Raw genomic sequence first — 17431 nt, forward strand, 5'->3', positions numbered from 1 at the left:
AACAAGATGGTCTGAAAAGATTAAGGAACTATAGCTTTAGTAACTTTTTTTTTTAAGTAAATTCCTTTGTCTGTAACCAATCACGATGTAGAAAATAAGTGCCATGCTGCCTGACTAATGCATGATCATTCCTTGTATGGTAATTGTTTGCACCTCTGAAAAAGTATAAGAATGTATGTAGATCAATGTATCTCAGAGACCACCCGGTCCAGGACGTAGGTGCCTGGCTTGGTGCTCTCTCCTCGGATCTAGTAGTAAAGAGATTGAACCAGAACAGTGGTCTTTTGAGTCTTCTCTCCGACTGAATTCGACAACAAAGCAGGTTCGATGTGAAACAAATACATCCTACAAATGAAGTGGCCTTCTAAAAGGCAGCCTTCCCAAACAAACATTTTTTTCCCCACAGCACATAATAAAACCATAGAACCATACAGCACAAAACAGGCCCTTCGGCCCACCATGTTGTGCTGTCCATCAAACCACCCTCACACTATCTAACCCTTTCCTCCCACATATCCCTCTATCTCACATTCCTCCATATGCCTATCCAATAAACTCTTGAACCTGTCCAATGTATCTGCCTCCACCACCACCCCAGGCAGTGCATTCCATGCACCAACCACTCTCTGGGTGAAAAACCTCCCCCTGACATCTCCCCTGAACCTCCCACCCATAACCTTAAAGCCATGCCCTCTCGTCTTGAGCATTGGTGCCCTGGGAAGGAGGCGCTGACTGTCTACTCTATCTATTCCTCTCAATATTTTATATACCTCTATCATGTCTCCTCTCATCCTCCTCCTTTCCAGTGAATAAAGCCCTAGCACCTTAAGCCTTTGCTCATATTCCATATGCTCTAATCCAGGCAGCATCCTGGTAAATCTCCTCTGCACCCTCTCCAACACCTCCACATCCTTCCTATAATGCAGCGACCAAAACTAAACACAGTACTCTAAGTGTGGTCTAACTAGAGTTTTGTACAGCTGCATCATCACTTCGCGGCTCTTAAACTCAATTCCACGACTTATGAAAGCTAACATCCCATAGGCCTTCTTAACTGCTCTATCCACCTGTGAGGCAACTTTCAGTGGACTGTGAATATGAACCCCCAGATCCCTCTGCTCCTCCACACCGCCAAGTACCTTGCCATTTACCCTATACTCTGACCTGAAGTTTGTCCTTCCAAAGTGTACCACCTCACACTTCTCCAGATTGCACTCCATCTGCCACTTGTCAGCCCAGCTCTGCATCCTATCAATATCCCTCTGTAAGTTCCGACAGCCCTCCACACTATCCACAACACCGCCGATCTTAGTATCGTCCGCAAACTTACTAACCCAGCCTTCCAACCCCTCATCTAAGTCATCTATAAATATCACAAAAAGTAGAGGTCCCAGAACCGATCCCTGCAGGACACGACCAGTCACTGCCCTCCAATCTGAGGGTACTCCTTCCACCACAACCCTCTGCTTTCTAAAGGCAAGCCAATTCCTAATCCATACAGCCAAGCTTCCCTGGATCCCTTGGCCTCTGACCTTCTGAAGAAGCCTACCATGGGGAACCTTATCAAAATGCCTTACTAAAATCCATATAGACCACAGCCACCACAATACCCTCATCAATCTTCCTGGTCACCTCCTCAAAGAACTCTCAGGCTTGTGAGGCAAGATCTTCCCTTCACAAAGCCATGCTGGCTGTCCCTAATCAGTCCATGATTCTCCAGGTGTTCATAGGTCCTATCCCTTAATGAACTGCTGAGAAAAATACGATCAAGTGTAAAGAATTACATTTTACTCATTTGGTTAGGAAAAAAATGTCACTGTTTATAGAATATTTTTCATGTTAAAAATAAACACATCTTACTATGAGCATTAAATCAATGCATGCAGCTGTATCTTCATTTAAGCTAATTCTTGACTTTAACCAGAATTGCAAGTTTTATGATCATAAAAAATGATATCACTTTGGGTATCTATTTAAGAACTTCCCATAAAACCTTGGTATGTCTAGCATAATTATCAAAAATTGGATTAAAATATAAATATAGCTTTCTGTGCAAGCACCTTTCTATTTCCAAATAAGAATTATTGAATTCCAAAGTACTTTAAACATATTATGTAAAATGGGTTTGAGAAACCATGTCTAGATGGTACTCTAATAAAGCACTATCAACACAAGTAAATGATGACATTCTACATGTCCACCATTGAAATAATAGATTCATTTCCCAAAAATGCCAGCTTGGAGACATTCAACTGTACACCATAAAATTACAGATATCAATCCAAAAGAGCTTTGTGAAAAATTCTGGCTTTATAATTCAGACCAGTAAAATGGTTTGTAAATTCTCTTTGAAAAACTGACCGTTAACCATAAAGGCAGACTCATCAGAATTATAAACTATGATGCTTGCCAGTATATATATAAAAAAAGACCATTGTCCTGGACTTTACAGGGAAATATCAGCAAGTATCACAGAATTGTTGGCACTTCCCTTCATAATCAACACCAATTCTGACATTTCTACACATAGGCATGAATATAGAGGTCCCAAACATGCTGGTGCAACACACAAAAGAGCTGGAGGAACTCAGTGAGTCAGGCAGCATCTATGGAGGGAAATGGTCAGTTGACATTTCAGGTCAAGACCCTTTATCAGGACTGGAAAGAAAGAGGGAAGATAGCCAGTATAAAAAGGTGGGGGGGGGGCGGGTCAGAAGGGGTGGAGCAAGAGCTGGTGGGTGATAGGTGGATACAGGCAAGGGGGGGGTGAAAAAAATGGGAATGAAGTGAGAAGCTGAGAGGTGATAGGTGAAAGTAACAAAGGGCTGAGGAAGATGGAATCAGATGGGAGAGGACAGTGGGCCATGGAATAAAGGGGAGGAGGTAAGGAGGGGAACCAGAAGGAGGAATGTGGGGGTGATGGGCGGATTGAGAGGGCGGAAGAGGGGAAAGAGATGAGATGGTGAGAAAAGGGAAAACAAAAAAGGGACAGAGAGGAGTGGTTATCGGAAGTTAGAAAAAAAAAATCGATGGTCATGCTGTCAGGTTGGAGACTACCAAGGCAGAATACGAGGTGCTGTTCCTCTAATCTGCATCTAGCCTCAAATTGGCAGTCGAGGTGGACAGACATGTCGGTGTGGGAATGGGAAGTGCAATTAAAATGGCTGGCCACTGGGAGATGCTGCGCCTATTTGTTGACTTTTTTGCAACTGTGATCCAGGACTGAATTCAACATTGACCAAAATAATCAATATATTAGAAGGCATTTGGAAGCATAAAGCACCGACTGCAGGCTCAAAACTCTTAGCAAAAGCGTGTGGTTAGGAATAAATGAGAAATCCCACATAACTAGCTTGGTTTATTGATCTGAATGGTGCTATCAGAGCTGCAAGAGGTGATCAACACCAAATGGGAAGAACTCTCCCAACATGTTACAGATAGGTTAATGCAACTGGGGAACCTCTTTGGAAATTGTGGACATGAGAGAGTGTTGCCGATGTTAAAATTCTGCCTTAAGTTCCTAATTTATATAGCAATTTTACATATAGAAGTCTCTAAACTTGGAAGTACATTAGAAGTTAAGATTGTACAATTTACGAGCTGGATTTAAACAATTCATTTAGGTGTAGATGTCTTCTGAGAGCAGGTGGAGGGGAAATTTAAGGCAGTTAGTCTAGATATAGTTATCAGCTTAGGCGGCAAATTTACTCAGGAACAGATAGCACCTCTGTAGATGGTTGTTCATAATTGCGATGCCTCAGAAACTACGATAATCCATTCACGAAGGACGAGCTCAAATAAATTCTGCAACTATTCCTAATCACACAGGACTGAATCTCTTTCAAAGTTTCATTCACCAAATCCATTAACTTCCCAATTATCAGCACAGACTAAATCATTAATTTCAATTTGGTTTAAACATTGGAACTCATTTGTAAATTTATAATCAAATAACTGTTAATGAGCGCTAGATAACTGGCTGTACTTACAATCTCCACAGACTAATTACTTGCAGATTCAGTGTTTAAAATGGATTAAATTTGGCTCTAAGGTCAAGGAAAAATATTTAAATTCATGTGTTTGATGTCAGACCTTTGTAGAAATTTCTCTAATCAGATCTTCAAATCAACATTTAGATGTTTTGTTTTCCACATTTAAAAAAAAGTACACGCTATTATAGTGTTCAACTTACAAAGTGGTTTGGCTATCTACTCCTGTTATTTTGTTTAATCACAAAGCTAAGAACTATTGCTTTGGGACAGAGAGCTGTGCAATTTTTAAAATTCCTCAGTGGTGCTGATGGAGAAATCAATTAGACTTTATGCCCCAAATGTGATATTTTCCCATGCCCTACTGGAGTCCGTACATACAGATATAGGACCGACAAAGAATCATGCTCATCTTCCACAGTTAAACAGCCTTGCTTTGATCGTCACTTTTGTACACGTACAAAAATTCACTCATGAGATTAAGACCATAAGACAAAAGAGCAGAAGTTGGCCATTCAGCCCATTGAGTCTGCTCTGCCATTCTATCATGAGCTGATCCATTCTCCCATTTAGCCCCACTCCCCCACCTTCTCACCATAACCTTTGATGCCTTGGCTACTCAGATACCCATCAATCTCTGCCTTAAATACGCCCAATGACTTTGCCTCCACAGCTGCCCGTGGCATCAAATTCCAAAGATTCACCACTCTCTGGCTAAAGAAATTTCTCTGCATCTCTGTTCTGAATGGGTGCCCTCCAATCCTGAAGTCGTGTCCTCTTGTACTGGACTCCTCTACCATGGTAAACAACTTTGCCACATCTACTCTGCCCAGGCCTTTTAACATTCAAAATGTTTCTTATGAGGTCCCCCCTCATTCTTCTGAACTCCATGGAGTACAGCCTGAGAACTGTGAAATGTTCCTCATATGTTAACCCTCTCATTCCTGGAATCATTCTAGTGAATCTTCTCTGAACCGTCTCCAACATCAGCACATCCTTTCTTAAATAAGGAGCCCAAAACTGCACACAGTACTCCAAGTGAGGTCTCACCAATGCCTTATAGAGCCTCAACATCACATCCCTGCTCTTGTATTTATTCCTCTAGAAATGAATGCCAACATTGCATTCGCCACCTTCACCACCGACTCAACCTGGAGGTTAACTTTTAGGGTATCCTGCACGAGGACTCCCAAGTCCCTTTGCATCTCTGAATTTTGAATTTTCTCCCCACTTAAATAGTAGTCTGCCCGTTTATTTCTTCTGCCAATGTGCATGACCATACACTTTCCAACATTGTATTTCATTTGCCACTTCTTTGCCCATTCTCCTAGTCTATCCAAGTCTCTCTGCAGACTCTCCGTTTCCTCAACCCTACCCATCCCTCCACCTATCTTTGTATCATCGGCATACTTAGCCACAAAGCCATTTATTCCATAATCCAAATCGTTGATATACAACATAAAAAGAAGCGGCCTCCAACATGGATCCTTGCGGAACACCACTGGTAACTGGCAGCCAACCAGAATGGGATCCCTTTATTCCCACTCTCTGTTTCCTGCCAATCAGCCAAAGCTCTATCCATGCTCGTAACTTTCCTGTAATTCCATGGGCTCTTATCTTGTTTAGCAGCCTCATGTGTGGCATCTCGTCAAAGGCCTTCTGAAAATCTAAATACACAACATCCACTGCATCTCTTTTGTCTAGCCTAATTTCCTCAAAAAGTTGCAATAGGTTTGTCAGGCAGGATCTTCCTTTAAGGAAACCATGCTGAGTTTGGACTATCTTGTCATGTGCCTCCAGGTACTCTGTAACCTCATCCTTGACAATCGACTCCAGTAACTTCCCAACCACTGATGTCAGGCTAACAGGTCTATAATTTCCTTCTTGCTGCCTCGCACCCTTCTTAAATAGCAGAGTGACATTTGCAATTTTCCAGTCCTCTGGAATCATGCCAGAATCTATTGATTCTTGAAAGATCATTACTAATGCCTCTGCAATCTCTATAGCTACTTCCTTCAGAACACGAGGGTACATTCCATCTAGTCCGGGAGATTTATCTACCCTTAGACCATTCAGCTTCCTGAGTACCTTCTCTGTTGTAATTGTGACTGCACACACTTCTCTTCCCTGACACCCTTAAGTATCCAGTATACTGCTGATGTCTTCCTCAGTGAAGATCGATGCAAAATAGTCATTCAGTTCCTCTGCCATCTCCTTGTCTCCCATTACAATTTCTCCTGCGTCATTTTCTATTGGTCCTAGATCTGCTCTCGCCTGTCTTTTACTCTTTATATACTTGAAAAAGCTTTTAGTATCCTCTGATATTATTTGCTACCTTCCTTTCATAGTTCATCTTTTCCTTCCTAATGACCTTCTTAGTTGCCGTAAGCTTTTAAAAGCTTCCCAATCCTCTATCTTCCCACTAATTTTTGCTTCCTTGTATGCCCTCCTTTGCTTTTACTTTGGCTTTGACTTCTCTTGTCAGTCATGGTTGTGTCCTTTTCCCATCTGAAAATTTCTTCTTTTTTGGAACATATCTGTCTTGCACTTTCCTCACTTCTCATAGAAACTCCAGCCATTTCTGCTCTGCTGTCCTTCCCGCTCGTGTCCCCTTGCAGTCAACTTTGGCCAATTCCTCTCTCACGCCACTGTAATTTCTTTTACTCCACTGAAATACCGACACATTGAATTTCGGCTTCTCCTTCTCAAATTTCAAAGTGAACTCAATCATGTTGTGATCACTGCCTCCTAAGGGCTCCTTCACCTTTAGCTCTCTACTCATCTCTGGTTCATTACACAATACCCAATCCAGTACAGCCGATCCCCTAGTGGGCTCAACAACAAGCTGTTCTAAAAAGCCATCTCGTAGACATTCTACAAATTCTCTCGAGATCCAGTACCAACCTGATTTTCCCAATCCACTCGCATGTTAAAATCCCCCACGGTTATCATAACATTCCCCTTCTGACAAGCCTTTTCTATTTCCTGTTGTAATTTATAGTCCACATCAAGGCAGCTGATTGGAGGCCTGTATAGGGTCCTTTTACCCTTGTGATTTCTTAACTCCACCCATAAAGATTCTACACCTTCCGATCCTATGTCACCTCTTTCTAATGATTTAATATTATTTCCTACCAGCAAAGCCATGCCACTCCTTCTGCCTACCTGCCTGTCCTTCCGATACACCGTGTATCCTTGGACATTCAGCTCCCAAAGACATCCATCCTTTAGCCACGTCTCAGTGATGGCCACAACATCATACCTGCCAATCTGTAGCTGTATTACAAGATCATCCACCTTATTTCTTATGCTGCGTGCATTTAAGTATAATACCTTAAGTCCAGTATTTGGTACTTTTTGCTTTGATTGCACGGCAACTCTATTGCACTGCAACTCTATTGCACTGGCTGCAAATTTGCCCCATCACCTGCCTACCCTTCCTGTCATCTTTACCGCACGCTATCTTTGATTTATTACTGTTTTCCCCTTCCTCAGCCTTATCATTCCGGTTCCCATCCCCCTGCCAAATTAGTTTAAACCCTCCCTAACAGCTCTATTAAACCTGCCCACTAGGATATTGGTCCCCTTCGGGTTCAGGTGTAACCCGTCCTTTTTGTACAGGTCATACTTCCCCCAGAAGAGATCCCAATGATCCAAGAATGTGAAGCCCTGCCCCCTGCACCAGTCTCTCAGCCACACATTCATCTGCCTGATCCTGCTATTCTTGCCCTTGCTAGCATGTGGCACAGGCAGCAATCCTGAGATTACTACCCTGGAGGTCCTGCTTCTCAGCTTCCTTCCCAACTCCCTGTATTCGGTCTTCAGTACCTCCTCCCTTTTTCTACTTACGTCATTGGTACCAACATGTACCAAGACTTCTGGCTGCTCGCCCTCTCCCTTCAGAATACCCTGGACCTGATCCAAGACATCCCATACATTGGCACCTGGGAGGCAACACACCATGCGGGTGTCTCTATCAGGCTCACAGAATCTCCTGTCCGTTCCCCTCACTATGGAATCCCCATAGGCTCCAGATGAGTCATTGTCATGTGAAGATGAAGTGGAGACAGGCAATGAGACTGATGGAAGTGGGGAGGAGAAAGGAAGATGACTGTGGAAATTTGAAAAGTGAACAGCACAGCAGTTTCAAAATGATGTCAAAAGGCATATTCTTTATGCAATTAGTATTAAAATCCAAATCGCTTCTAAATACAAAGCATAAAGAAATACAACAGGGATAAATTAATTAGAATGCAAGTTCACTGCAGTTACAATCTTTCAGCCCATTAGATCCATGTGATGTTTATGCTCTAAATGAGGCTCCTCCCAACCTGCTTTATCTCACTGTATCAATACATCCTATTCTATTCCCTTGTCACATCTTCTCCATTTATCTATGCAATTCATCTCAACCACTCATGAGGATAGCAATTTATACCTTCTCAACTCGGTTGTTTTTCCTCATATTCACCCTAATGGACTCAATAATTTGAAGATTTTCCTTCGACACTAACAGCAAAATCAAGATCAATAAATCTCTCTTTAGTTGACCCCATATAATAATTACCACCTACCAGTCACTATCAAAATAAATCATTTCAACTCGGCACAAATTCTTGCCTAATCTCATAGATTGATACAGAAGCCGTAAGTGCAGATAATTTGGGAAATCAAAACCTTCAAGTTCCAATTTGAAGATATTTTCATTAAAAAGTTTTGGAGCTGTTAGGAGTAAACTTTACACTGCTTTCTGGTGTGCCATACCCAAGTTAGGATGCTTGATAAGAGAAAGAAAAATATCTGTCTGCCACCTACCTGTTCTGGTGGTTCAATGGTTATCCAAGCAGGCAGCATCATGCTGGGGTTTAATGGTTGCGTCCCCACACGGAAATAAACAATTCCATCAACATCACAAGCCCAAACGTGCTGACCTCCACAAGCTAGGCCTGCTAGTTTTATGCTTCCTGAAGAGAAAAACAAACACTTTTAGCAATGTGAGGCAGCCACTGAGCCCATGAGAAAGATAAAAGATATTGCAATTAAACTTTTGTTTAGAATTACAGTCAAAAGGAAGAATGAATGTTGATTATTCCCCACACATGAATTTTTACTCCCGTCATCCTGAGACACTGAATGTAAGGAGAGAGTGGAGGGGAATTTGAGCAAATTCTATAAGAGGAAAAAGTGGAGGGGAGGCCAGAGGAAGAGGGATTAATGAATGGCAGTTGTTCACTTACATCTCTTTACAATTATCGTAGGTGCTCTTGACCACATATTACAATGCCTGGAGCTTCAATAGCAAGATGAAAGCCTCAAACTAATCACTTAATTAAATCTTTTATATTAGGGAAAAACACATGTACATAAGAAGGCAATAAAACTTTTCACCTGTAACATTTAACTTTCCTCAAAAATGGCATCTCCTTAGTTATAACAAGTTTGGTATTCCAAAAAAAAGGTAATCGATGGGCTGTATAATCCCTTGCACCAGCTCCATTCAACATCAGGACTGATCCCAAGTACACAAAGGAGATCCAAAAATCCCTCAATTTCCTCAAGACTCTAGAACTCCACTGATCTCAGGTTTGAATATACTTAACAACTAAGCAAGATCAACCATGGTCTTCAGGCACAGACAATTCCAAAGATTTACAACGTGTAGCAAAGAGAAGTCGCCTCATCGTATTGAGTGGCCTAACTGGCCACTAACTAGTGGCCTAACTGGCCACTAACTAGTGGCCTAACTTCTATTTACTGATCTTGCTCAGTACCTCTTTTGTCTCAATGGGATCACTTCTTATAGTCACTGGAATTTTGAAGAATGTCAATCTTAAAATCACTCCTTGTAAGACAATCCCCTCATCCTATGAATCAATCCAGTAAATCTATGCTACAGTCTCCAAGGGGTGTATAACTTTTTAGTTGGCTAGTGACCAAAACTGCACAGTATTACAAAAGAGATCTCACAAAAAATTATTGTATATTAGGGCAAGATGTCTGTAACTCATGTACTTGTACAACTTTGCAATGAAGGTCAAGATATTGCTCGTCTGCCCATTTAAACCTTGCTGCATCAGGAGGTTTGCTTTCTGCATTCCATGAACAAGCCTATGAATCTTTGAGTACCAACATTTACTCATGTTTCAGCACTTAAAAATATAATCGTTGAGTCACACAGTACTGAAACTAAACTCACCATGTCCAATCCGACCATCAAATACCCATTGATACCAACCCCATTTACCAGAACTTGATTCATAGCCTTCTATGCCTTAGTGATTCAAGTGCTCATCCAGATACTTCTTAAATGTTGTGAGAATACCTGCCTCCATTGCTCTCTCAGGCAATGTGTTCCAGATTGCAACCATCCTCTAGAAGCAAACATTTTGCCTTTCCAAAGTGTAGATTAATTTTGTACCTCATTTTTTACCCCCAATGAGCTATTCATGTTAGACTCACTGACCTATAATTACCCAACTTATCCCTGCTGCCCTTCTTGAATAAAGAAGCCACATTTGCTGTCCTCCAATCATCTGGCACTTCGGTTGTCACCAGTGAAAATTTAAAAATATGTTTGTCACAGCCTCAGCAATCTCTTCCCTTAGTGCTCATAGCAGCCTGGTATACATCTCATCGGGCCCTCTCCACCTTTAAGCCTGCTAAGGCCTCTAATACACCGCCCTTTTTAATGTTAACGTGTTGTAGAATATCCCTGCCCCCTTCCTGAAACCTGCAATTACAATGACTTTCTCCTGAGTTGATTATCGATACAAGTATTCATTCAAGTCCTCACCCATCTCCTCTGGCACCAGGCGCAGATTACCCCTTTGGTCCCCAACAGGCCATACTCTTTCCCGGGTTACCCTCTTATAAAATGCCTCAAGATTGTCCTTAATCTTGTCTGCCAGCGATATTTTTGTGGAACTTGTTAAAAAGTACCCCCATATGCATTCTATGCTCCTGAAGGACCTTACCCATTTTCAGTACTCCATGCATGCCACATGCTTACTTTTTTTTAAAAAAAAGAAAATGATCCAAATTCTCAATATCCCTTGACATCCAGGGTTTCTTGGAATTCTCTTTCTTCCCCTTTCCCCTTTACAGGAATGTATTGGCCATGAAAATCCAGACCCAACATGTCCACTGTTTCCTCCTTATCTAGCCTGTTAGTTATATTTCTATTAGATTTGTCATACATTATTTTCATTTCATAAAATCACATTGACTCTGCCTGATAATGCTTTGATGTTCTTACTGCGACAGTAAAGGTTAGCTGTAATTCAACACTATTCAAGTGGTGAAGATCAAAAGAGTGTTAGGTTGAGCTCATTCTCTTGCAATAGTTTAATTCCGGTAGTGTACATTGAAAAGCTATATTTCAATTCCTTTAAAACAACACAAGCCTTGATTAGAACAGCTAAATGATAAAATAAAGTCATAGCTATGCTGATAGAAGCTTTGTGCCACATGTCCTAGAGTGGATATTATAATATCATGCAATATTTCAGATGGCAGAGAGTTTCCACAGTTAGACACAGTTAAATATTTCAAGGTTAACATTCCATTGTCAGCACCGTTTGCCACCAATGACAAAGCCTTTCCACTGTCTCTGGAATGTTGTCAACTGGAAAGGCATCTGGATAAACTGCTTAGAAAAGCTAATGTACAAAAAGTGCAATATGGTATGTTAAGGACATGGAAAGTGAATTTTTGCATACTGCAGTTACATTGGTGCATCAAATGTAAATTGAATACCGTTTCAAATCTAGTTTTGTTTGATAATATTAAACATGTACATATATACTTTTAAAAATCAAATACAAATAGAATTCTTATGTTACTCATAGAACTTTTTTAAATACTCAATGAACTGCATCTGAACAAACATGCAGCAGTTTTTCTGGCAGGGAATAATTTGGTGTTGAATCACCAGAATAGCCAGACACAACCACAGCTTATGTTCTAAAGCAAACGATAGTACTTTTGGCAACACAATACTCCATTGATGTATCAGTTTAGATTATTGTGCAAGTTTCTGCCTCAATTCATAATGTTAGCAAAGGACAAACACCTCAACTATTAAACATATCCAAACATACATACAGATATACATGTTTGCATGAGTAATAGACAAACACAATCTTTCCCTCTTATTGCACTCATTGATTGATTTTTATTACAAATACATTCTTGCTCAGTTTAGACAAGTATAATATTATATTTCAGGATCCAGATTTATGATCAAAATTGTAGGATCCTTGTAACACCAACAGAATTTCCCAATGCTTGCACCCAAAGAGGACCAGGATTTAAAACACTTAGATTATTACAAGAAAATAAAAACTGTGATAGCTCACAAAAGATTAAATAATCCAACTGTGGGAAAAATTTAATATATACGAGGAGCAACAGTCTATTCATTTCTCATACAAGGTTATCACATCAGCAGTAATCACTAAGTCATATGCTTTAGGTATCACTAATGCAATCACATGATACAGCTGTTAAAATGTGTTTTGATTTTAAACAGCGTCATCATGATCCACAACACGGGGTCAGATAACGTCTACTCTGCATTGCTGTTTTTATTTTTGATCCGAGGTATGTTCAAACATTCAGAAGCTCTCTTAATAGAAGAACATCCACAAGCACTTTGTGCTACAAATAAAATCATCTGGAACATACAACATTACAGCACAGTACAGGCCCTTCGGCCCACGACATTGTGCCGACATTTTATACTGCTCTAAGATCTATCTAACCCTTCCCTCCCATATAGCCCCCTATTTTTTTTCTATCATTCATGTGGCTAAGAGTCTCTTAAATGTCCCTTATGTATCTACATTATTTTTTTTATTTTTATTGATTAAATAAAAAAATTTGCAAATTAATTTTTATAACCTTTGTATTGCATACCCAGAAGGGTTAATAAGTTTTTACTTAACAGCTTAAGGCAGTACTATACAAACTAACTTTATTTATTTATTTATTTATTCATTCATTTATTTAACGGACAGCTGAAGGAGCCCATAGTTGAGCTAATAACTTTATCCAGTCTGTCGGGACTATTTTGGGATTATGACAGACAGTCACTCACAAACGAACTCACAGAATGGCTTAATGAATGTAAATCTGCAAAAACAAATTATTTAATTTTGCTTTTTGAACATCATATTTGATGGTTATGCTAAGCTCCACTAGTAGCCTATATGCATCATTGTAACAAAGCATTGCCTGCCTCAGTTACTCAGCAGAAAAGCTGCCCTTTAAAATTTGCAAGAAACATGAAGCAATGAAAAAAAAAGGAAACACTCAGTGAGGAGCTCCAATATTTTACACCAGTTCCACAGGACAGACATTTTCAATTGGTGTTCGTGGGGGAGGGGGGGGGGTGCTGGAGGAAGTAAGTGCAGTTGTTGAGCTGAGTGAAAGCTAGAGTGTGTTTTGTTTCCAACCCACTGTATAAAGATAATAGATAAATATATATCAAATTTAAACTGCATGAAATAGCAGCAAGGCCACAGGTGTTCATTTATCATATTTAAACTTTGAACTCGAGATAAGAACAATCCAAATTAGTACATCAGGATTTTTCGAATACCCTAAAAATTTAAAGGAATTATAATAAGGCTTCTATTAACCCACGGTGTAGAGTGTGTAGTTTTGTTGGTGTTAACAATTTAATTTAACTGATACAATTTAACCTATAAATAATTAAGGAAACAGATTTTCTGAAATGCCAACATCTATGCAACCTATTGCATGTAATTGGCCACATTTTAAGGCAACACTAAACAAAACCAAAGCAGCAATAACTGTTCACCACCAACACAACAGACCACTTGAACAAATCTCTTATGAAAAATTGTTAGCTATTACGAAGGTACTACACCGCAAATTACTAATGCTAACCAATTCTTTATAAATATATTAAATGAAAAATGGAATTTCCCTGTTGATCATAATTACTTAACTCTCATTAATTGGTATATATATTTTTTTAAACTTCCATTTATATCATCACCTGTGGCACAGTAACACACTGAGGTGTTTTGCAGGGGTGATGCTAAACCACAGAAGGTACTATGGCAATGACTAAAATCTTGGTCAATAATTAGTTTTTAAAAGGAGTACTTAAAAGAAGGAAAAGGGCAGCGGGGAAGGCAAGTTTAGGGAGAGAATTCCAGAGCTTTGGACCTGAAAGCATAACTAATGGTTGAGCAGGAAAGTTTAAGAGGCCAGAAATGGAGGAGCCAAGACATGTTGGATGTTATAGGGTGGAGAAGATTTCAAGAATAGTAAGAAATAAGATCAGCAATTGATATGAAAGCAAGGGTGAGAATTATAAAAATCAGTGTGCTGCTTAATTGGGAGCCACAGAATAAAAGGTAAAATGCTTTTCGTAACAAAACTGTTCAAGAAAATAAACCTTACCCAATTGTGTAAGATCTAGTTTGGTCCAGTGCATACCACTTGGGCAGTTTTCTGACAACGTCCTTATATGAATTTTGCCCTTCACATCCAGACCCCATACTGCATCATGATTGGCAGAAATCTGTACCATCTCTACATCTGGAGGCAACTGTACAGTAGAGGGCCGAAACTCAGGATTTTGATCACTGATGCAGAAGAGATCTTTATTGCTTTGACCGAGCCACAGGAAACTTCCTGCAGAAGAAACGTTGCATGATAATTACTTTTAGTATTACTGCAACCATTGTCAATGAGTTCAGGTATGAATAGAAAGCACCAATATTTCCATAATTTAAAGAGCCTGTTGCAAAGCAGATGAATTAATCAGTGCGCACAGTGAATAAATTGACCATGATTTAGATTTTATTCAACACTGTCAATTACTAATTTGGATAACACACAGCTCTCCATGTTTCATTTGGTGTTCCAGTAGAGCTTGACATAAAAGGTCTAAGTACCACATAGCATCTATGGTCTAGTTGAGTGGAACAGCTTTTCTCCGCTTCAATTACTAGTTCAAATACAAACAAATCTCAGTTGAACTTAATAGCTGTGTCTGGGAAATTTTACCATTTGCAAATATTCGTGGCTTAGTTGATAGCTTGCTAAATTCTATGCATTCTAGGTTAAATCCTAGAATAGGGTATAGTCTTATTAAGAAAGATTATGTAGATTGCAGCTCTACTTTCTGGAGTTCAGAAAAATGAGGGGTGAGCTCACTAATATATACAAGATTCTGAGGAGGCCAGACAAGGTAGGTGCGATTGGAACATTAGCCCTGGAGGGGGAAACTTATTTCTTGGGCATAAACAAGGGATGCCCATTTAAGATAGAGATAGAGGAGGTGTTCCTTCTCTCAGAGTTGTGACCCTTTGTAATATTCTACCCCAGACAGTAATCTGATTCAACAACTATGTTTTAGGCTGAGCGCTAGACATAGGACTACTGGGGACTCAGCGATTATGAGGAATCATACAGGAAGTTGGAGTTGAGACCAACAATTGGATCAGCCATGATCTTACTGAATGGTAGAAGAGGTTCAAAGGGCTCTCTGGCCTATTTTTGGTCTTGGATATGTTCTCATGTTCATTTACCAGTCACACAAATTCAAGAACAAACATTTAGAGAGGTTTCAGGTGGAGATTCTTGTACCACCATTTTACAGCATACGAGAAAAAGCATGATAAAATGTTAAAGAATTAAATTGGAGTACAGAGAACAAAATAGTTTACAATGCTACGTTATGTACATTAATTTTTTTTAATCTACTTATTTTTCAGGATATGAACAGAAGTGCAGGTTTTATTGTTCATCTCTAATTGCCCCTTAACAGAGTGGCATTTCAGAAGATATTTAAGAGTCAGCCACATTGCTATCATGAATTTCTCCTGGGTGCTCTGGTTTGCTTCCACATCCCAAGGTTGGGAGGTTAATTGGCCACTGTAAATTACTCCTTGTATGTAGGCAAGGGGTAGAATTGGGAGAATAAAATGGGATTAGTGTAAACTGGCAGTAAGTATGGTCAGCACAGACTCAGGGCCTAAAGACCTGTTTCTTGCTATATGACTATGACTCCCAGTCTGGAGTCACACACAGAGCCAAATGGTAAAAATGGCAGAAATCCCCTCCACTCCATGCCTACCAAAGGGCATTATTGAACTAGGTGGGTTCTTACAACAATATGGTAGTTTTGTGGTCGTCAATACCAAGATTAGCTTTTAGTTTAAAAAAAAGTCTAGATTATTAAATAAATTTAAATTCCACAGCTGCCCTGGTGATATATGAACCCGTGTTGCTCGAATGTTAATCAAGGCCTCTGGGTTACCAATCTAGAAACTTAACCACCATAATATGCAAGAAAATGAAATAATGAAAATAAAAATGGTTTCTTTTTGAAATAATTTGACAACTGTAGAAGTAGGGGAAAAAAAATCCAATTAAGTTCCTCTTCAATAGGAGGTGTGGACTACAAAAATCTGGATGGTTCGATCAACTTAATGTAATATGAAGGAGATTTTCAACAATAAATATAGAAGGGAAATTAGAGTGATGGAATATAGGATCCATTAGACATGGACAGCATCTGACAGAAAGCCATAAAATGCACTTTTGCATTCAAAAGATTACATATGCCAATTAGCGCAAGGTGGAAAATGTAAAAGGAATTATATTTACTTAACATTCATCAGAAGTACCCAGTTAAGGTGAAGCTGAGATAGATCTGATTAAATAAAGTAACATATTACATAAACATGACTGTAAATCAGAAACTTCTGTTTTAATTGTGCAAAGCAACTGGAAAAGACCATGTGTAGAAATAATATTCTATGCAATTTTAGTCACAATTCTCAACAAGACAATAACCTGCTATTATCCAATATTGCTGACATACTTAAAAGCTGCCTGGCCATAACCGGGGCTTGGAAATTTAGACTTTTATACAATCTCAGCATCATAAAATGGAACCCATCTTCTCAAAATCTGCACTTGTATTAATCAAGGTTTGGGAATAAAACATCTAACTTCAGCACCAAGCTCACCCAAATCAGTCCTGATTGATGCTGAGATCACATACATCATCCCACATATGGTTCCTCTATAAACTCTACTGTGAGGAAAATGACCAACCACCGCTCTTCCCCATACCCAGTTACTACCTATGTAAGTTTCCTCTCCTAGTTTTTACTGCACTCCTTCTTCAGTCTCTTTTCAAAGACATTGCCTAATAGTATTAAATAAAAGCTCAGATTATACAATATGCCATACTTATTGACAAATGATTATTGTCACCTTCTCTCAAGCAGTGCCTTGGGGTAGAGGAGGGATTTTCTTCCACTCCATTTGAGGAGTGGAGCATGCTTGAGAGATTTTTTTTTAAATGATGGCTATGACATGAAATTGAAAGAGTGAAGTCTTAGTCAAATGATAAGATGGCCCAATATGAATGAAAACCAGGATATACCTTCCTC

At 39.6% G+C, this 17431-nt stretch overlaps 1 protein-coding gene across 3 annotated transcripts in view; it reads right to left on the reverse strand.

Annotated features, from left to right (window-relative positions):
* tecpr2 (tectonin beta-propeller repeat containing 2) overlaps nucleotides 1-17431 on the reverse strand; it is an 81633-nt gene that overhangs the window by 13251 nt on the left and 50951 nt on the right. For all 3 annotated transcript variants that reach the window (XM_052022236.1, XM_052022243.1, XM_052022252.1), the window contains 2 exons: nucleotides 14424-14657; nucleotides 8805-8953 (listed from right to left, as the gene is read on the reverse strand). In XM_052022236.1, the coding sequence (XP_051878196.1) occupies nucleotides 8805-8953; nucleotides 14424-14657 (383 nt within the window). The remainder of the gene's footprint in view (nucleotides 1-8804; nucleotides 8954-14423; nucleotides 14658-17431) is intronic.

This window comes from Pristis pectinata, chromosome 1 (assembly GCF_009764475.1).
Source record: "Pristis pectinata isolate sPriPec2 chromosome 1, sPriPec2.1.pri, whole genome shotgun sequence".
Lineage (NCBI taxonomy): Eukaryota > Metazoa > Chordata > Chondrichthyes > Rhinopristiformes > Pristidae > Pristis > Pristis pectinata.